The sequence below is a fragment of the Tachyglossus aculeatus genome, chromosome 7, assembly GCF_015852505.1.
Source record: "Tachyglossus aculeatus isolate mTacAcu1 chromosome 7, mTacAcu1.pri, whole genome shotgun sequence".
In the NCBI taxonomy this organism is placed as follows: domain Eukaryota; kingdom Metazoa; phylum Chordata; class Mammalia; order Monotremata; family Tachyglossidae; genus Tachyglossus; species Tachyglossus aculeatus.
In genome coordinates, this window is record NC_052072.1 from 56,474,444 (window position 1) to 56,496,739 (window position 22,296).

Consider the following 22,296-nt stretch of genomic DNA (forward strand, 5'->3'; position numbering starts at 1 on the left):
GCTCAGTAACTAAGTACAAAGAGTGGGAGAAGAACCAGAGTTCAGTGCTTCCTAATGAAATTCTTCGGTACTGTAAGCTTATACATGCTGCATGGTGTTAATATTATCCTTGACTTGATTTTCAATATGTTTAAGTGAAATGTTAATGTTTTCATGTAAAAAGTGCCCATTTAAAGAAAATGATGGAGTAGATCCCTAATTCCTTCAAATATAATTATAAGTTACAAAGCTCAATTTGGGAATTATAAAAGCATCAATTAAAAGTGCATTTTAAAATCAAATTTATTAAACATGCTTCTTAATATAAAACAGCAGAATTTTAAAGTCACTTTAAATAGCCATCTGTTTTCTTATAAGATATTAAAAATTTTATCATCTGTATAATTAATATTAATATCTCTTTCTCTTACTAATCTTGTATGTCAGATAATAAAGCAAGGAAATAATGGACATAATGGAAACATCTCCATAAAAGAAGGCAAAGAATTTATAAAATGGCTTGAAAACACCCAAATGCTTTAGGAAACATGGAAAGATTTCTTCTCTTGTTCCTCTGGCTATCTGACGCATAGTGGGGTCCCATCAGAACAGATTTCTCAGCTTGGAAATTGTCTGCTACAAGATCTTTTCTCATCTGTTTTTTTGCCTAAATTCCTTGGCTCCTTAATCTTTCCCTCTCACTTTAAGTATCTTCCAGGATTCCTAACAGTAAAAATAGTAGCTTAGCCTCTGAAACTGACTCTTCTTTCTATTATCATCACATTTGACAAGTAGGTTAGAGGGGGAGGGGCTAATGGGAAACTTACTTTATTGCTTTCCCAGTTAAGCAGCAGCGTGGCTCAGTGGAAGGAGCCTGGGCTTGGGAGTCAGAGGTCATGGGCTCTAATCTGGGCTCCGCCACTTGTCAGCTGTGTGACTTTGGGCAAGTCACTTAACTTCTCTGGGCCTCAGTTACCTCATTTGTTAAATGGGGATTAAGACTGTGAGCCCCACATGGGACAACCTGATCCTGATCACATTGTATCCCCCCAGAGCTTAGAACAGTGCTTTGCACATTGTAAGCGCTTAACAAAACCATCATTATTATTATTATTAGGTAACCTGATGGGAAAATTATAGTGAAGAGCTTCAGGCTACTGGTCTAAAAGATACAAACATTTGCGGTTACAATGATGATAAAAAATCCTAAACCTTTAAAACATACTTTGACATGTACAAATATATATATTGAGATGTTCAGATATTGCAATACCTAATTATTGGAGCAGATATTTACTTGCCTCAGATGAGATTTTAATTTCCCTGTAGCTCTTGCTATTTTTAAAAAACTACTGGCTGTAATTTGAATTTGGGGGCGGGTGGGTGGGGGCTGATACTACTTTACATTTTTAGAAGTTCATCTTACAGTTGAAACTCTTAAAGAAAATGAAATAATGAATTTAAGAAGGGCTCATAAAATCAAGGAAATACACGGAATATGCAAAGATAAATACTGTAATTTTAGAAGGTAATGTAAATCACTTTCAATCCACTAAATATTAAAAAGTAATGAATCATAGGCTCTACAAATATCATGTGTTTCCATCCTCATAGCATGGAGTGCTTTTGTAACTACTGTGAAGCTTTCACATGTGCTGTAGAAATTGTTACAGTCTTCACTGGGAAAGAAATGTGGTCTGTAGCCACAGAACAGAATACACACGGTTCTACCATAGCACATGGTACTACATGGTTTGACTAGAATGCAGTTAGGGAATGTTGCCCAACAATGCAAACCTGTTTAGTTTTCCTTAGGATAGGATTTTGCCAAAGTGCAACCCCTGTGTTTTAGGGGTCATATTCTCTTAGACTGTGAGTCCCATATGGGATGGGGACAGGCTTATCTTGCAGAACGGTGCTTGGCATGTAGTAAGCAGTTAAATACCACAATTATTATTATAGGAGAACTGGGGTTACCTCTCTTTAGCCCCCATAACAGCATACCCCGCCAATATACATCTTTGTTAAGTGAGACACTCATGCCTGCTGAAGCAAATACTGGAGTCTTCCTGACTATGGAAGCATAAAAGCCACTGTAGAAAGTGGGGAGACCACCAATCTCCCCTGCTTCAAAGCCTTATTAAGGTCACCTCTCCACCAAGAGGCCTTCCCCAACTAAGCCCTCTTTTCCCCAGCTGCCTCTCCCTTCCGCGTCATCTATGCACTTAGTTCTATGACCTCTGGGCATTTGATATTCCCCCCTCCCTCAATCTCGCAACACTCATATACATATCTATACATTATATATTGTAAATTATTTATTTATATAACCTGTCTCCCCCTCTAGGCTGTAAGCTTGTTGCGGGTGGGGAACATGTCTACCAACTCTGTTGTACTGTATCCTCCCAAGTGCTCAGTACATAAATCTGCACATAGTAGGCGCTCATGATGACGATGATAAAAAGAAACCAGTGATGGGATATACACATCAAACTAATAAGCATGGACAAGCAGTGGTAGGCTACCCAAACAGGAAAGATTCAGTGATAAGCTGATCACTACTAAACAAAGGACCTGAACTCATTACAAAGATTTGACCGCATTCATTTTGCCATGGCAACATAAGAGTACAGACAGAACCACCATCTTCCCTAACAAAGAGAGAATCTTGTATACCTAGCTAAAGCATTATAATTATCTTCCACCACAAAGGAATAGGACCTGTGAAACCAGCCCAAACTGGTCAAAATGCAAAGGCAGAACCTTAGCTGTGAATGCTGAAGAAATAATTTCTACAGTCTCAGCCATGAAAATTGGTAGAGCAACTAGATCTGATAGACTTTCTGCAGAAATCTTCACACAAGGCTAGCCCATAACCTAAAGACATTTATATCAGCTCTTCTTTAACATACGGAGCACTGAGGAAATGCAAAAGGACTTCGAAGATCCCACCATAATCACTATCTTCAAAAAAAGAAAGGGAAAAAACTGACTAGTCAGTCAATCATATTTATGGAGCACTTACTGTGTGCAGAGCACTATACTCCAGTGCTTAGAACAGTGCCTGACACATAGTAAGCACTTAAACACCATAATTACGGAGCTTACGGCCTATAGGGGGGAGAAAGATAACCAGGACTTTTCCCAGGTTTCCAGTGCCCGATTGAGTCTAAGCAGAATTTTTCTAAAAGACTACTGAAGAACAAGGTAAATCCTGTTCTACCTTAATTGCATTGTGACTTCAGACCAAAATAGCACTTAGCAGATATGATCTGGAAGGATGAGGGATACAGCAAAAGCACTGACAGCAACACTCAGACTTCTCCATTCTTTTCAGAGACCTTACGAAAGCAATTGGTACTATCAACAGACCAAGGCTCTGGCAATTGCTCAGTAAATTAAACTGTTCTGAGAAATTCACCAGGGTTCTTTAGGCTACCCCAGAAGGAATGTTCACTTGAGACAGAGTTGAAGGTGCCCTCTGTTTGACCATAATCCCAGCACCATCATACTGAAGCAGGGAACGTGTTTATCAATTCCTTTGTTTTGTACTGCTTAGTACAGTGCTTTGCATACAGTAAGTGCTCAATGAATAACATTGACTGACTGAATGATTGACTACGTTAGTCCAAACTCATTCAACCTAGTCTTTGCTGTTTTGCTTGAGGATCTGGAAGCTAAAATTGGAACAAACTTTGGATTCACTGGGAAACACTTGAAAAATGATGCATTTATTGAGCATCTACAGAATTTTTTAAAATGGTACCGGTTGAGTGCTTACTATGTACCAGGCACTGTAGTAAGTGCTGGGGTAGATACTGAGGGAGCCCATGTCCCACGTGGGGCTCACAATCTTAATCCTCATTTTACATATGAGGTAACTGAGACACAGAGAAGTTAAGTGACTTGCCCGAAGTCACACAGCAGACAAGTGGCAGAGCTGGGATTAGAACCCAGGTCCTTCAAACTCCCAGGCCATAAGCACAGCATTGTACTAAGTGGTTGGGGGAGTGCAGCAAAATTAGTAGACATAATCCCTGCTTTCAAGGAGTTTACACTGTAATGGAACAGTTTAGACATGAAAATGAATTACAGATAGGAGGAAGTAATTGAGAATAGAGCTGCCAGAGAAAATGTGATAACTTAAAGTACTTAGGTAGAAAGGAAATGCTGTAGTGGCAAAATAGAGGATAGAAGATGGTGAGTTTTGAAATTAACCAGGGAAGACTTCCTGGAGGAGATGTGGTCAGCCTAAAAGAATCATTAAAAGTCTCTGAGACACTAGTACACTAACTATACGTAGAGGACAATGTTTGAGATATCTGCACATATGGATGATATGAGCCGCTTGGCAGCTGCAGTACAACTCTAGAGACTGATGATAAATCAGAAGAAAATTGATGTTATGTACCAGTCTACTCTGGGAAATCATACATGAACCAAAGCAATCCTACACATGGCTGATGTTTTAGTGACTATGTTCTATCTAATTTTCTTGTACCTACTCAAATTCTTAGCTCTGTGATTTAAGCAGATAGAAAAGCTTATATACAGTAACATTAAAGATCTTAATCAAATATCCAGAGCTTAAGAATATCACTGAAATCTATTAATAACAATACACGGGCAGATAAGGTAGATCACAACAATGAAAAAGGTCATCACAGTTTTGGCAAATTGCAGGGAATATGTCTGTTTATTGTTGTAATGAACTTTCCCAAGTGCTTAGTACAGTGCTCTGCACACAGTAAGCACTCAATAAATAATAATTGAATGAATGACATCTAGCTAGTTGAAGGTTTATTCAGCTGTGGTGGCTGTAAGATTTTCACAGATTACAATTACACATCCAGATTCTCGAGCAGTTCCATCAGGGGCTCCTATAACCTCATTCAAATAAACTGGCAGTTCAAGATTATGAACGATGATGTCCTACACTGTATTCACTTTACCAGCACTGAAACAATGCACCCAACAACATAACTTCACTGGGTGGGGCATGTGTTGAATACGAATGAGAGAGAGCAGCATAATAATAATAATAATAATTACTATTATTATTATTGTGGTATTTGTTAAGCACTTACTATGTGCCAAGCACTGCTCTAAGTGCTGGGGTAGATACAGGGTAATCAGGTTGTCCCACGTGGGGCTCACACTTTTAATCCCCATTTTACAGATGAGGTAACTGAGGCACAGAGAAGTTAAGTGACTTGCCCAAGGTCACACAGCAGACAAGTGGTGGAGGAGGAATTAGAACCCACATCCATTCATTCATTCATTCATTCGTATTTAGTGAATGCTTACTGTGTGCAGAGCACTGTACTAAGCACTTGGAAAGTAGAATTCAGCAACAAATAGAGATATTCCCTGCCCACAGTCGGTTCACAGTCCAGAAGGGGCAGTCAGACATCAAAACAAGTAAACAGGCATCAATGGCACCAATGTAACTAAACACAATTATAGATATAAACACATCATTAAAATAAATAGAATTATAAATTTGTACATATAGACACACAAGTGCTGTGGGGCGGGGAGGGGGCAGAGCAGAGGGAGCGGGTGGGGGCAATGGGGAGGGGAGGGAGAGCAGAGGGAAAGGGGGCTTATTCTGGGAATGCCTCCTGGAGGAGGTGAGCTCTGACTCCCAAGCTAGTGCTCTTTCCACTAAGCCACGTTGGTCCCCATTTTACATATGAGGTAACCGAGGCACAGAGAAGTGAAGTGATTTATCCAAGATCACACAGCAACCAAGTGGCAGAGCTGAGATTAGAAACCATGTCTTTCTGAGTCCCAGGCCCATGCTCTATCCACTATACCATGCTGCTTCCTGTGGGTTCTGTCCACTCCCCAGGAGAGCAGATGGCTCAGGCTGGGCCCTGGACCGTCCCACTGCCAACTTCTACATGAATGGATAAGGGGAACCCACAAGTTGGGAGGATCGAATAAACAACTTAAAGAGAGCAAAGTATATTCTCAAACTATGAGACAGGAGTGGACAGTTGGAGTCTATTGCAGCAGGACCACTAACCTGGAGAACAATAATTCATGAGCAAAAAATTCATGAGGAGACAGGCTCAAAAAGAGAGAAAGGCAGGACAAGCTCTTCTCTGTTTACAACTTCCGCTTCACACTTTGTGGTTCACCTGTTTCCCACGACCATTCCCTATGCCCAGGGCATCAAAAAGAGAGCCACTAGGAAGACAGGCCCTATACTGGCTCTGCCACTTACCTACTGTGCGACCTTGGGCAAATCACTTAATTTCTGTGCCTCAGTTCTCTCACCTGCAAAATGGGGATTCAATACCTGTTCTCCCTCCTCCTTGGATTGGGAGCCCCATGTGGGACCTGATTATCTTGTATCTGCTCCAGCACATAGTACAGTGATTGGCATATTGTAATAATAACAATTATTATGGTACATTGTTAAGCACTTACTATGTGCCAGACACTCTACTAAGCACTGAGGTGGATACAAGCAACTTGGGTTGGACACAGTCCCTGTCCCATGTGAGGCTCACAGTCTCAATTCCTATTTTTCAGATAAGGTAACTGAGTCACAGAGAAGTGAAGTGACTTGCCCAAGGTCACACAGCAGACAGGTGGCAGAGTGGGGATTAGAACCCACGACCTTCTGACTCCAGGTCCGTGCTCTATCCACTACACCATGCTACTTCATATAGTAAGCACTTAACAAATACCACAGTTATCATTATTATTATTAAAATGTTATTAGGCAAACACATTTGTCCAAGGAGATTCATTTATGTTCACACAATGAGAAAGAGAGTGTCGATCCCATGTCACTGGTCTGTATGGATAGAGCCTCTGCATCAGTGTCCTCTTTGAAAAGGTTTTGATTCCTATATTTTGGATAGTAAAATGTAGCTTGGCTAGCATCTACACAGATATTTTAGTAGATACTGGGGTGCCTACCAAATCGGTAGTGCTTTCCCAAGTGCTTAGTTCAGAGCTCCACACACAGTAAACTGAGAAGCAGCGTGGTCTAGTGGAAAGAACATAGGCTTGGGAGTCAGAGGACCTGAGTTCTAATTCCAGCTCCACCACCTGTCTGCTGTGTGACCTCAGGCAAGCCACTTAACTTCTCTTTACCTTAGTTACCTCATCTGTAAAATGGGAATTAAGATTGTGATCCCCACTTGGGACAACCTGATTACCTTGTATCTACCCCAGCTCTTGGAACTGTGCTTGGCACATAGTAAGTGCTTAACAGATACTATAATTATTATTATTATTAAGTGCTCAATAAAGATCATTGATTGTGGTTTCTTGCATAACCTCTTAATTACATATGATTAGGGTAATCTGTTTCCATTATCTTGAAAAACTGAAACCTGGCTGGAGACAATCTTTGACTGGCACTATAACCTTTCATGGAAGCAAATGAGTATGGGAAATTCTATAAGGTGAAGGTTCAACTGAGAGAGCAAACCATCTTCAATGTCCAGATCAAAACCTAGAGAACAACTTCCCACTAAACTGTTGCTGGGCCATACATGCAACTCCAATGATGTAAACTGGAAGCCAGACAGTGGCTCCCCTGCTGGCTTGAGGGCAGGAACCCTCGCCCTGCAATCCCCGGAAGACAGTTTGGCAGCCATCTAACCAGGGAAGGGTAGTGGAGTTATTCATTCATTCACCCATATTTATTGAGCGCTTACTGTGTGCACTGTACTAAGCGCTTGGGAAGTACAAATCGGCAGCATATAGAGATGGTCCCTACCCAACAATGGGCTCACAGTCTAGAGTTATTGAGCAGACATAGGATCAAGCTTGAAGATTAAGCTTGAAGGTGTTCAATGGGCCTGCAGAATAAGTTTATCCTAATGCAAAATAATGCCAACAACATAAGGAACAGCAAGACCTAGAGGCTAAAGCACAGGCCTTGGAGTCAAAAGGACCTGGGTTCTAATCCCAGCTCTTTCAGCTGTCTGCTACGTGACCTTGGGAAAGGCACTTCACTTTTCTGAGCCTCGGTTCCCTCATCTGTAAAATGGGGAGTAAGACTGTGAGCCCTATGTAGGGCAGGGACTGTTTCCAAGCCAATTATCATGTATCCACCCCAATGTTTAGAAAAGTGCCTGGCACAAAGTAGGTGCTTAACAAATACCACTGTTATTATTATTATATGGAAGGACAAGGACTCTTCACTCATTCATTCATTCAATCATATTTATTGAGCACTTACTGTGTGCAAAGCACTATAATAAGCACTTGGGAGAGTACAATATAACAAGAGACACATTCTCTGCCCACAATAAGTTTACAGTCTAGAGATGAGCTTACTCTTGTCTTAGATCATTCAGCTTATTGATCACAAACATTAACATGTGATTTAACGGATGGCAGAATGTGCCCTAAGGACTGGATGAACACAAACAGCAGGGAAGCAAAGCCCCTTCTTTTCATTTCAAAGTAACAAAACAAGTCATGGTTGTGGTATTTATACTTGTCACTAACAATGTATACTTGTCACAGACCTATAGGGTGATCTGATGAAGGGCAATCTGATAGACAAAGGTTGAACAGACACACTGAAGCAGGCAATGTTGACACTGATGGCTGGGTAAGGACAGTGGGAAACAGACTGGGTTGGAGTACAGCCAACCCATGGCCTAGCGGCAAGAGCACGGGCTTGGGAGTCAGAGGTAGTGGCTTCTAATCCCGGTAGCGCCACTTGTATGCTGTGTGACCTTGGGAAAGTCACTTAACTTCTCTGTGCCTCAGTTACCTCATTTGTAAAATGGGGACTGAGACTGTGAATCCCACGTGGGACAATCTGATTACCCTGTATTTACTCTAGTGCTTATAACAGTGCTTGGCACATAGTATGCTCTTAACAAATACCATATTTTTTTTTTACAGCAATCAGAGATGGGATGGTGACATTTGGGCAATAACATGAAAACCTGGAGTCCTGGTGACAGGAGACCACCAACCAATCTCTCCCCCGATCAAAAAAAAAAAAATAACCTGGCAATTCGGTCGATAAGTTATCGCTAGAGTCACTTTCAGAGCAGACTCTAGATGCAACTGACAGAGAAAGAAACCCTCAGGTGGGCTTCTTATCTTCTACCCTAGCCCTGCCTGGTCAGCCATATTGGCATTTTCAAGAGAGAACAGTATCAATACTATTAACTTCAGACACCAAAGAAAACAATTCAGATTCTTTAAGAGGGAGTGATAGGCATACAATGGATCCTGCCTTAAAGGGAAATATGACTACTAAATGCTTACAAATTATTTCCCAGAGGGCATGAGACCATTCCAAGTCATAGATAACACTTTTAGACAAAATTACCTATAGAGAAAATGATTAATCAAAAAACCCAACTCAGTCTTCCAATAGGATGCAAGGAAGTCCTCAGCCAATAGTTGCTGCAGAGGTAATTGTTCTAAATCTATCAGTAAAGCTAAGCTGCTCCTTCATTGACTGCATACACCAATTTCTTTCACACGGGATTATAAGTTGATGTTCATGGTCTCCCTACTGCCATTAGGGTGATAAACAGTTTAAACTACATCAGAATGTGACATGTAGATCAATTCTGGGTCCATAAAGAATCTACACAGAGGTTCCAGGACAGGGATTTACTGCTACCAGGTTTTATTCTTACTGCTAAAATTACTTCTGTCAAACACTTACGAGTATAAGAAAAAAATGTAAAAAAAATAATTTTTCATGTAGTCCTAGAATAGCCTTTTTAAATGTAGAGGCCTAAAGATGAATATGTTTCTGCATTTAAAAAATTATGCTGAGCAGCATGTGGTACTTAGCTAAACAGTGATCCAATCCCCTGCATTTGTTCACTATCCGGTAGACAGCGATTTGAAACACTGAACTATGCTGTCTAGATTTTCTCTAAGGGCAAACACAGGCCTCATGTTACCGATGCCAAATCATATTAGACATTTAATTTTAAACCTCAGGTAGTTAAATGTAAAACCTTACAACAGTAATAGTCATAAAGCAGTGGGGCATTCCATTTCACAGAATGGATTTTTCTATTTTTTCCCCTTTAATTTAACCAGCACCTCCTGTTTTGTGGCTCTGCCCACTACAAAGTAATTTATCTAATTAGGAGATGCTCACTGCTGCTTAAAAGACAGAAGCTCCAGGACACCTAAAGGTCTAGATCAGAACACTTTGAAAAGTTCTCAAGAGCCACACAAAGTATTAATTTAATGTGAAAAAAGGGGTAGAGAAAAATTGAATCCCAATATGTTATTTTTTCTACAATAAAAGCATGTGACAACAAGCAGGCATATTCACCAGAACATTGGCATTTGAATTCCAAAAGCTGCTTAGTTTCTCCCCATCCCTGCTGCTTTCACAGTGTTATCTTTTTATGGCTCTCAAATCCAAAATCCTTTACTGGGAAAAAAGCTAAAATTAAAAAGGGTTTTTCATCTGTCAACTGTAACCTTAAAAAAGGATTGCATGAACAGAGTGACCAAGCATACACAGATAACACTTCATCATATTTGGACCTCCTCAGCTATCGTTTTTTTTAGCATACTGCTACATGTTTATGTTCAGGATGGGCTGAAATCTGGCCATGAATACAATCTCTTCAAGTTGCACACCACGCCACAGGCCCTAGAAATCATTCAAATGTGTCAAAATCCAGAAACTTAGAATTGGGTACAATCTGGATACTTCAACATTGTGAATGTCCTCCGGGCCACTTACATCCCAGCCTGATAAAAATGAATTAGACTTCCTTCTCCATATTAATTTGGAAGGTAATTTATAATCTAAAACCCATGCCAACAGAAGAAGGGACTCATGGAGGATCTGGATAGAACTGAGATACTTAAGTTAGTATCTAGTAGTATCTAGTATCTAGTCCTCAAAAATCTCCAGTGGCTACCAATCAATCTGCGCATCAGGCAGAAACTCCTCACCCTCGGCTTCAAGGCTCTCCATCATCTCGCCCCCTCCTACCTTACCTCCCTTCTCTCCTTCTACAGCCCACCCCGCACCCTCCGCTCCTCTACCGCTAATCTCCTCACCGTACCTCGTTCTCGCCTGTCCCGCCATCGACCCCCGGCCCACGTCCTCCCCCGGGCCTGGAATGCCCTCCCTCTGCCCAACCACCAAGCTCGCTCTCTTCCTCCCTTCAAGGCCCTACTGAGAGCTCACCTCCTCCAGGAGGCCTTCCCAGACTGAGCCCCTTCCTTCCTCTCCCCCTCGTCCCCGTCTCCATGCCCCCCATCTTACCTCCTTCCCTTCCCCACAGCACCTGTATATATGTATATATGTTTGTACGTATTTATTACTCTATTTATTTATTTAGTTTACTTGTACATATCTATTCTATTTATTTTATTTTGTTAGTATGTTTGGTTTTGTTCTCTGTCTCCCCCTTTTAGACTGTGAGCCCACTGTTGGGTAGGGACTGTCTCTATATGTTGCCAACTTGTACTTCCCAAGCGCTTAGTACAGTGCTTTGCACACAGTAAGCACTCAATAAATATGATTGATTGATTGATCTAGTAACCTGGTTTTCTCTTTGTATGTCTTGAAACAACAACTCTGGGAAAGAAAGCTAATATGACTTACCAATTCCAGTTCTATCATTTGACCTCCCTTTATCTGTGCCTTTGTCACACTTCAAACCCACCCTTTGCTCCAATAAAACTGGCCTTCTGCCTCCCCCAGCCACCTTGTCCTTCCTCTCTTCTAGTTCCAAATCAATCAATGGATCAATCAATCAATAGCATTTGAGTGCTTACCATGTGCAGAGCACTGTATTAAGCACTTGGGAGAGTACAGCATAAAAATACAACTGACACAATCCCTGTCCACAGTGAGCTTGCAGTCTAGAGGGGGAGACAGACATTAATATAAATAAATTATGGATATGTACATAAGTGTCCTGGGACTGGGAGGGAGCTGTTGGTGAATAAAGGGAGCAAGTCAGAGTGATGCAGAAGGGAGTGGGAAAAGAGGAAATGAGGACTTAGTCACGGAAGGACTCTTGGAATTGCGCCTTCAATAAGGCTTTGATGGAAGGGAGAGTAACTGTCTGTTGGATACGAAAAGGGAGGGCATTCCAGGCCAGAAGAAGGAAGTGGGCATGAGGTCAGTGACACGACAGATGAGACTGAGGTAGAGTGAGTATGCTGGCATTAGAGGAGCAAAGTGTGTGGGCTGGGTTGTAGTAGGAAAGAAATGAGATGAGGTAGGCGGAGGCAGGGTGACTGAGAGCTTTAAAATTTATGGTAAGGGGTTTCTGTTTGATGCGGAGGTGGATGGGCACCCACTGGAAGTTCGGGCAACCACTGGAAGTTCTTGAGGAGTGGGGAAACAGAATGAACATTTCTGTAGTAAAATGATCTAGACAGCAGAGTTAAGTACAGACTGAAGTGGGGAGAGACGGGGGCAGGGAGGTCAGAAAAGAGGTTTATACAGTAATTTAGGCAGGATAAAATAATGATAGTAATAACGATGGTATTTGTTAAGCACTTACTATGTGCCAAGCACTGTTCTAAGCGCTGAAAATGCTCGGATTAACATGGAAGCAGTTGGATGGCGAGGAAAGGGAGTATTTTAGCACTGTTGAGAAGGTTAAACTGACAGGATTCAGTGATGATTGAATATGTTGGTTAATTGAGAGACAGGAGTCAAGGATAACACCAAGGTTATGGGCTTGTGAGATAGGGAGGATGGAGATGCTGTCTACAGTGATGGGAAAGCCAAGGAGAGGGTGGAAAGATAAGGAGTTCTGTTTTGATGTATTTAAGTTTGAAATGATGGCAGGACAACCAAGTAGAGATGTTTTAAAGGAAGGTGGGAATGCGAGACTGCAGAGAGGGAGAGAGATCAGGGCTCGAGTGTTTTTTGATTTGGGTATCATCTGCATAGAGGTGGTAGCTGAAGCCAAGGGAGCGAATGTGTTCTCCAAGGGAGTCAGTGTAGATGGAGAATAGAAGGGGACCCAGAACTGAACCACGAGGGACACTCACAGTTAGGGGATGGGAGAAAGAGGAGGAGTCTGTGAAAGAGACTGGGAATGAGTGGCCAGAAAGATAGGAGGAGAACCAGGACAGCACACTGTCACTGAAGCTGGGGTTGGATAATGTTTCCAGGAGAAGAGGAAGGATGGCAGACAGTGTTGATGGCTGCTGAGAGGGCTAGGAAGATTAGAATGGAGTAGAGGCTGTTGGATTTGGCAAGAACGAGATCATTTGTGACTTTTGAGGTGGCAGTTTCTGTGGAACAAAAGGGACCCAAGGAGAGAATTGGAGAGGAACTTGAGAGAGCAGGTGTAAACAACGTGCTTAAGGAGTTTGGAGAGTAATGGTAGGAGGAAGATGGGGATGGGAGATAACTGGATGGAGGCATGGGGTCAAGGGAGGGGTTTTTTTAGAAGGGAAACACGAACATGTTTAAAAGCAGTGGGGAAGAAGCCACTGGAGAGCGAACAGTTGAAGATGGCAAGTGTTTTAATAAGGTGTGAAGGGATGGGTTGGATGCACAGGTGGAGGGGGTGGATTTTGAAAGAAGGCAGGAGATCTGCTCTTGAGATACTCCTGGGAAGTATGGGAGACTTCAAGAAGGGGCAGGAGGAGCAAAAGACTGGAGACAAGCAGGGGAGATTTTAGAAAGATCATGCCTGATTGTTTAAATTTTCTCAGGAAAGTAGGTAGCCAGGTCATTAGGGGCAAGGGATGGGGGAGGTCGGGGTACAAGGCGATTGAGGGAGTTAAACATCTGGAACAACTGGTGAGGGCAATGGGCATGGGTGTCAGTAAGTCAATAAGCAGAGGTCCAGGCTGCCCCAAATGCTCTTAATCCTCACCTCATTCTTTTCTCAAGATAGAGAGATTGGCCTGATTAATTCGCCCCTCCTAGCAATCAATCAATGGTATTTACTGAACCCTTAATGTGAGCAGGGTAGGAGCAACCCCCTCCTACCCATTCAGTCCAGCTGAAAACTTCTAAAAGACTCTTGTTTCCAAACACACTTCTGAAATCACTGTCATTATCTGTCCACTGACATCACCTGCCTTTCTGTAAACACCAAGGGAAAAGATAACAAATTTTAAATATATACCCCTAGGCGATTTCTACAGTGCACTCTGAGGGAGCTTAAAGATCTGCCATCTTGACTCCTGAGGTTTTGACATCTGAAAAACATGAATTTAATCTACTCCAGAATAGCACAGTATTTGGCATACAGTAAGTGTTGAACATACTAATGATAATAATGAAACTACCCACACAAATTCCCTATCCATGATACCTCGTTTTAGAGATGTGTAACCCGAATAGGAAAGTTTAAGTACTGAAAAGATTTCAGTACAGTGAAACTCATCTAGGAGACCACCACTATTACAGAGGCTAGATTAAAAATAAAAATGGGCTTTAGTCATTAAATGAGTAAGTACCTATAATTGAAGCCTACCTTTAATTAGTCAATCAAGACCACTTTGGTTTGAATACCAATAAATCTACTGACTTCGCTTAAGTATTTGGGAGAGTACAATAGATAGAAGACACAATCTAATTGGGGAAAGGAAGACACACAGGATTTATAAATAGCAGGAGCAGTATGAGCAAAAGTTTGGAAAAATGAGTAAGTGAATAAGTAGCAAATGCATAAGTAGAACACATAAATGGATATACTAATAAACACACAGGGTAACAGTACATATGGACGTACTAATGGTGGCTGCTGTGATGACAATCTGTAGTGATGAAAATTAATCAGGGAATGCTTACTGGAGGTGATGGAACTTCAGGAAGTTTTGAAGATGGGGAGGGCTGTTGTCTGGTGGATTTGAAGGGAGAGGGAATTCCAGATAAGGGGAAAAGCATGAGGAAGTAGTTGGGGTGAGAGCCTCAATAGTGAGACAAGGTAAGAAGGTTCGGTTGGTAGAAACCAAGAGAGTGAGTTGGGGAGCTCTGGGTGAAGACAGAAGATATGTAAAAAGGAGAGAGTTAATCATGAGCTTTGAAGCCAAGTCAGGAGTTTTTGCTTGATACCAAAAGAGACGGGTAGTCGTCTGAAGTTACCGGTCTCAAATTATGCTTTAGAAAGATAAGTTGGGCAGTTGAGTGCAGTATAGACTGAAGACAGGAGTGGGTGAAGGCAGAGAGACCAGTGAGGAGGCTGATGCAGTAGTCAAGTTGGGATGCACTGACAGCTTGAACCAGAGTGTTGGCTATTTTGGAAGAGAGAAAGGGTCAGGTCTGGGGAGGTTTAAAAACAGGCAGAATTTACTGACACATTGAATCTGTGAGTTAAAAGGCACCAAGGAGAAGATGAGAAGCCCAAGATAATATCTTCTGGAATAGGAAGGATGGCAGTATTGCTGTCTGAAGGAAAATTAAGAAGAAGAATGGGTTTAGGAGGAAAGATGAGGCGCTCAGTATTAATAACCCTGAATTTAAGATGCCAGTGGGATAGTCAGGTGGAGAGGATCTAGAGGTAAGAGAACATGCAAGTCTGAAGAACAGGTGAGAATCTGAGGCTACTGAGGTAGATCTGGTAGTCATCCATACAGAGGCGATAGCTGAAGCCAGGTGAGCAAATGACCTACCTGAGAGAATATAACAGGAGATGAGTACGGAATTCAAAGCAAAACCTTGTGAGCCACTCAATTTGGGGTGAGGCAAAAGAAGAGGTAACAAAGAGGACCGAAATGAAGAGTCCAGAAAGGCAGGCGGAGACCCAGGGAGGTGCCTTGTCAGTGAAACCAAGGTTGGATAGAGTTTCCAGGAGAAGCCTGTGGTTAGCAATGTCAAGAGCAGCCAAGAAGCTAAGAAGGTTTAAGACAGAGTATATCCCACTAGATTACTAAAATGGCTAAGATTATTAGAGTTCTTTACCAGCATAGTTGCAGTGGAAGGGGGTAAAAAAACACCCTGGTCTCCCTAGCCATGCTTTTTTGTTCTAAAATCACTGCGTACAGCTAGTTATTTCATTAGAACATCTCTAGCATCAAAACTGTCACAATGAGGAAGAGATTCTTCCTCTAAATCACAAGAAAAGGCCAAACCAGAATTTCCCTTTCATAAGCAGACAATTCTCTTCACAAATAGAAAACTGCTAAGAACACAACTTTCAAAGAAATGAATGCTAGGACTGAAAATCTGGCATCACTTTTGAAAAAGTCTAAAATACATGAACTGTTTATCCCTTTGTTTTTAATGGTATTTTTGAGGGCTTACTATGTATCCTTGAAAAATAGTCAACTCCGCCTTAAGTGCTTTCATTACATATGGTGGACAGAATTACATAATTAGAGAACATTCTTTCTACTACAGGTATCCATCTGGATTGGATTAAAATGCAGTGTGGTGTTGGGAAGGAATGGCTGTGTGCAAGGGCATAACATTGTTCAAGGCACAGGTACTAACTATAACATTTGAATTGTCTTTAACATATGGTTCATCAAAGAATCAAACACCTGCATTATAGGAGGACTGCCTATGTCTGTAAAGAAGATCCATGTACAAAAAATGCTTGGTGTTCAGTGAAACTCCTTGCAGAGGGAGGTTTAAAACAGAAGACTTCACGATCATATAAAAATCAGTATCTACCTACCTGGGAAGTACCATGGTGGAGTGGATAGAGCATGGGCCTGGGAGTCAAGAGGTCATGGGTTCTAATCCTGGCTCTGCCTCTTGTCTGGTGTGTGACCTTGGGCAAGTCACTTAACTTTTTTGGGCCTCAGTGACCTCATCTGTAAAATGGGGATTGAAACTGTGAGCCCCACTTGGGATAGGGACTATGTCTAACACAATTTGTTTGTATCTACCCCAGTGCTTAGTACATTGACAGACACATAATAAGCACTTAATAAATACCACAATTATTATTATTATTATTATTATTAGTAGTAGTAGTAGTAGTAGTAGTAGTAGTAGTAGTAGTAGTAGTAGTTGTAGTAAGAGTAGTAATAATTTTCTCCCTTAGGGAAAATGCTTTGTTTATGTACCTATTTGTAGGTATTGAACTTTGCAGTGCCCACATCCACAGCCCAGAGGCTGGGTGTTTCTGGGATAGGTAGTCCTGCTCTGGGTGAGCCCAGCTCTGTCTTTTCCAGAGTTTAGATTACCCCATTGTGGCTAAATCAATTCCAAGGATCCAGGGAAACAGAGTAGGTTACAATGTAAATCCAAGACCTACACCTCCTGTGAAAATCCCCTACCTTCAAATCCTTGCTCCTATATGTATGTGTTGCCACTCCCTTCTCTCCCTTTCAATTTTAGTTTGTGAGTCCCCTGCTCTCAAGAGACAGAGAACATATCCAATTCCCAGCTATGTATTCTTTCCCAGAGTGTAGTACAGTGCTCTGCACACAGTAAGCACTTTTTATGGTATATGTGTCAGGCACTGTACTAAGCACTAGGTTAGATACAAGATAATTGGGTTGGACACAGTCCCTACTCCCCATAAGACTCACTGTCATAATTCCCATTTTAGAGATGAGGTAACTGAGGTGCCTTGCCCAAGGTCACACAGCACACAAGGGGCAGAACCAGGATTATTCATTCATTCATTCAATCGTATTTATTGAGCGCTTACTGTGTGCAAAGCAGTTTACCCACGCTCTCTGAATCCCAGGCCCGTGCTCCTCCTACTACACCACTCTGCTTCCTTCCCTCTCAAACGTGATGGCAGGGTAGATATCTGCTACACTGCATGTAACACTCACCCATAACCGTTTCCTTTCTTAAGTCTGGTATTGGTTAAGCACTTACTATGTGTTGAACACTGTTCTAAGAGCTGGAGAAGGTACAAGTTAATTAGGTCGGTCATGGTCCCTGTCCCATATGGGGCTCACAGTCTAAGTAGGAGGAAGAACAGGTATCCTTTTTTTACAGTTGAGGAAACTGAGGCATGGAGAAATTATGTGACTGGCCCAAGATTGCACACCAAGCAACTGGTATACCCGATATTAGAACCCAGGGGACTCTGACTCCCAAAGCCTGCTCTCTCCACTGGGGCACGCTGCTCCTATACCAAGGGAGCACTAAATCCAAAACCACTACAATTAGAGCGCAAGAAGAATGCACTAATAAGATGGAATGTGATGGGGCCTCATGAGGATGAATATATTTTCTTGAGGAATGATACACCTCCTAAACTTGACTTCAAGAATAGCTGGAGGATGCCTTCTAAGCAGATATGGGCATTCCTGGCCAAACAGATATTCCCAGCCTGAGAGCCTTCCAAGTGGATGCTGGGGCATGGATTAGAAAGAACACTCTCTGCAAAGGATTCCCGGATAAAAGATTTTCTAGGAAAATGGAATTTACCCTCCTTAGACTATCCATTCATCTTCACTTCTCAAGTCCTGAAGTTTTCATTTTATTTCTTTTATGTAATATTGGGGCTTTTATTGGGGGAGTCATCTTTTTATTTTCATCTAGTTTTCAAATATCTTCTAGGGGAGTTTTTCTTTTTTTTTTTAGTACAGAACTAATATTTTTGCAGTTGTATTTCTGGCTACTGGGGCTGGCGTAAAGAGCAAATGTAGTGCTGCAGCAGGTGGTAAGCCTACAGGGAAGACCCAATGCTGAAATGTTTTAATTAGTACAAATTAGGCCAAAAATCCTCTCTAAAATCCTGTTTGATAGTTCCTATCCAACAGTGAGAGTTCCTTTAAATACTGGTGAATGGTCCTCAGATACATGCCAAAGGCAAAGCATGTATTAACATTGCACTACTAGGTTTCATTATTCATATAACAGTACAAATGAAAGAGCATGTTCATGAAGCATATTTACTCCTTAAGAACTGTTCCTGAGTTAATTTTACTGAATTGCTAAGACTCCCAGATATTCAGAAAGAAAATCTATGTCCTGAGAAGGCCTACAGTTAGGCTAGAGAAATCCTAGCATTCACAATGGTAGCAGTTCTCCTGAGACACTGGAGCCTGAATGAGCACCCAGCCTCACCTCAACGTGCTAAAGGTCTGTAGTGAAAGAGTCCTCTCTTACCACTGCTGATGCCAGAATTTGCAATGACTGTGGCCTCGCTCCACTGGTCAGCGCTGGAGACGGAGTAAGAGCGTTGATGCATGCCATCAGGGCGACTGTTGAAGGAGACTAGGCTGATGCCACTTGCCATCTGAGACACAGACGTACTAGTAGTAACATTCCCTAGAAATAAACAAGTAATATGAACACCACGTATTACATTACCACAGAATATAACAGATTTGTTCTGAGGATGAACCTACAATCACTAGCAACATTGGTTTTATCACCATACAATGCCAACAATGCCCTCTGTCAGGAAGAGACCACTGCCTTTAAAAATATAAACTCTTTAAGCATAAATAAACCACATGCCTCTAGCCTTTGAAAGCATGCACAAGTAGCTAAAACGACCCCTCTACAAGCAAGTACAATGGTAAAACCCCCTATAACCTTAAAGAGTGAAACTAACCGAAATACAAACTCTCAATCCTACAAACACGAAAGTGAATTCAAAGACATTTTCACTGCCAATCAAGATCAAACTCTTTGAATAGCCACCAACTAAACTATCACCACAAGAGCAATTATCCATCCCTATCACTAACTCTGCTTCACCACCAATCTTAGAGACCACCTTTTCATGCAAACACAACACAAAACTGTTTTGGCCCTTTGACAGCCTGATTTATCATTAGCTCCAATCAAGCAACACTTTCAGGAACTAGAAGAATGGTGACCATTAAAATACAAAACTTTAAAAATTAGGAAATTTCAAATAATTATAGCACTTTCAAAAAATAATCTTATTAAACTTTTAGTGATTAGATCAAGACGCTGGTGATAAGAATTAGAGGAATATCAACATTGAACAAATAGTTACAAAACATAATTGCAATACTAAAGAAGCTGAATAAATCAGAAGCATTTCATTCATTCATTCAATCGTATTTATTGAGCGCTTGCTGTGTGCAGAGCACTGTACTAAGTGCTTGGGAAGTACAAATTGGCAACATATAGAGACGGTCCCTATTCAACAATGGGCTCACAGGTTGTTCTCGGCATGGATTCCCGTTCTTTGATGACATTATACCAATAGGGTGTTTTCTGGTTCATTCATTCATTCATTCAATCGTATTTATTGAGTGCTTACTGTGTGCAGAGCACTGTACTAAGCGCTTGGGAAGTACAAGTTGGCAACATATAGAGTCGGTCCCTACCCAACAGTGGGCTCACAGTCTAGTAGGGGGAGACAGACAACAAAACAAAACATATTGACAAAATAAAATAAATAGAATAGTAAATATGTACAAGTAAAATAGAGTAATAAATATATACAAACATATATACAGGTCCTGTGGGGAGGGGAAGGAGGTAAGGCGGGGGCTCAGTCTGGGAAGGCCTCCTGGAGGAGGTGAGCTCTCAGTAGGGCTTTGAAGGGAAGAACAGAGCTAGCTTGGCAGATGTGCGGGGGGAGGGAATTCCAGGCCAGGAAATTTCACTAGTTTCACTGCTAGTTTTTGTTGACGGGAAAAAAATCTAGGATGTAGGTAACTTGGACATGTTGAATTGTAGGGCCGACCATATTAATGCTGGGAATATACAGAAATCTACAGGACAGGAACCAAAACTGATCTGATTATCTTGCATCTACCCCTTAGCTTAGCACAGTGTTTGGCACTTCAATCAATCAACCATTCAATTTATTAACAATACTAAGTGCTCACTTTCTAAAGAACATTATACTAAGTGCGTGGAAGAGAACTCTAGAGTTAGCAGACACAACCCCTGCTCTCAAGGAGCTTCCAGTCTAGTGGGGTAGACACATACTAAAATAAATTACTGGCGGGGAACACAATAGGAATATGAGGATATATACATTAGAGCTCTGGTATGAGAATTACATGAGACACAACCCCTGCTCTCAAGGAGCTTCCAGTCTAGTGGGGTAGACACATACTAAAATAAATTACTGGCGGGGAACACAATAGGAATATGAGGATATATACATTAGAGCTCTGGTATGAGAATTAGCCAAGTGCTTAGGTGACATGGAAATGCTGAAGGGAGGGAGAAAAGTTTGGGGAGAGGGGGATAAATCGGGGAAAGCCTCCTGGAGATGTGATTTCAGAACGGCCTTGAAGATGGAGAAAGCAGTGGGCTAACAGATATGAAGGAGAGGAAGTTCCAGGCCAAAGGAGAGAGGTGAATATGAAGTAGGTGGGCAAATGAGCCGAGAACAGGGCACAGATGTTTAGGTTGGCTTGATGGGAGCAAAGTGTTTAGGATGAGTTGTAGTGGGACAGAAGTGAGGATAAGATGGGGAGGAGAAAGCCATCAATGTTTCAGGAGTCCCTGCCTGATGTGGAGAGGAATAGACAACCACTGGGAGTTTTTGAGAAGTGGGAAGACATGCACAGAACAATATACATGTTTTAAGAAGTGTTTCCATTATTATCTTTGGATAACCAACAAAACCTAGTCAATGGATAAATTAAGAAAATTCATATGGTTTTCAAATGGAAAGATTTGCTACTAGAAATTGATTCACCCATTTTATATATAAAAGTTCATCACCTCAGAACTTGGATACCCAAAAAATAAGGACAAGTGGAATCCTTGTAACTTGCATTCAAGAAAATACAACCCACTTCAGTTTCCAATGCTAACGGATGCTCCTCTGGAGAGTCCTTAAGGTGGTAGCTCCACTACACTAGTATTTTAAGAAATGAACATGAATTCTTTAATTGCTTAATCTTTGCAAAAGCTCATTACAGGAAATATCTCAACATCAAAAACTTCCTTCTCTGATAGAACAAAAGCATTCTTTACCCTAATTTATTTCAGTTAAACCAACCTTTAAGACTTGAGCAGAGCATTTGTTTAATGTATAATGGCATTGACAAATAATGAATGATTAACTTTTATGGTCAATTTAACAATAACTACAAAATCTTCAACAAACTTGATTTGCATTGAGCTTTGATGAAGCATTATTCTGAGTTACAGATTTGTACTTCAGCTGAAGTAGGGGAAAAAAGTGTGTTATCCGAAAAATACAGTACTGAATTCCCCAGAGGAATTTGTCTTTATAGAGTAAAGTGATTAACTTTGAAGATAACCCAGTGACACAAATCACTAGTCAGACACCATGGAATCAGCCAAACTATTCACTAGAAATCCCATACAGGTGCATGAATATTAAAATCTAAGAGAGACCTAGTTAATAAAAATAATAAATAATGATTAATAAAAATACTTAATGGGAGGACTAGGGAATACAATAGTTCACGTTCCCAAGCAAAAATTAAAATAATCTGCATAAAAGAGGACTGAATTTTAGAAATATGAAGCAG

At 41.3% G+C, this 22,296-nt stretch overlaps 1 protein-coding gene across 6 annotated transcripts in view; it reads right to left on the reverse strand.

Moving 5' to 3' along the window:
• The window catches only part of AGAP1 (ArfGAP with GTPase domain, ankyrin repeat and PH domain 1), a 777,656-nt gene that overhangs the window by 182,294 nt on the left and 573,066 nt on the right, over positions 1 to 22,296 (reverse strand). For 4 of the 6 annotated variants that reach the window (XM_038749187.1, XM_038749185.1, XM_038749186.1 and 1 more), the window contains one exon: positions 18,962 to 19,123. The exons of the other annotated variants lie outside the window; for them this stretch is intronic. In XM_038749187.1, the coding sequence (XP_038605115.1) occupies positions 18,962 to 19,123 (162 nt within the window). The remainder of the gene's footprint in view (positions 1 to 18,961; positions 19,124 to 22,296) is intronic. 6 annotated transcript variants of the gene reach the window in all.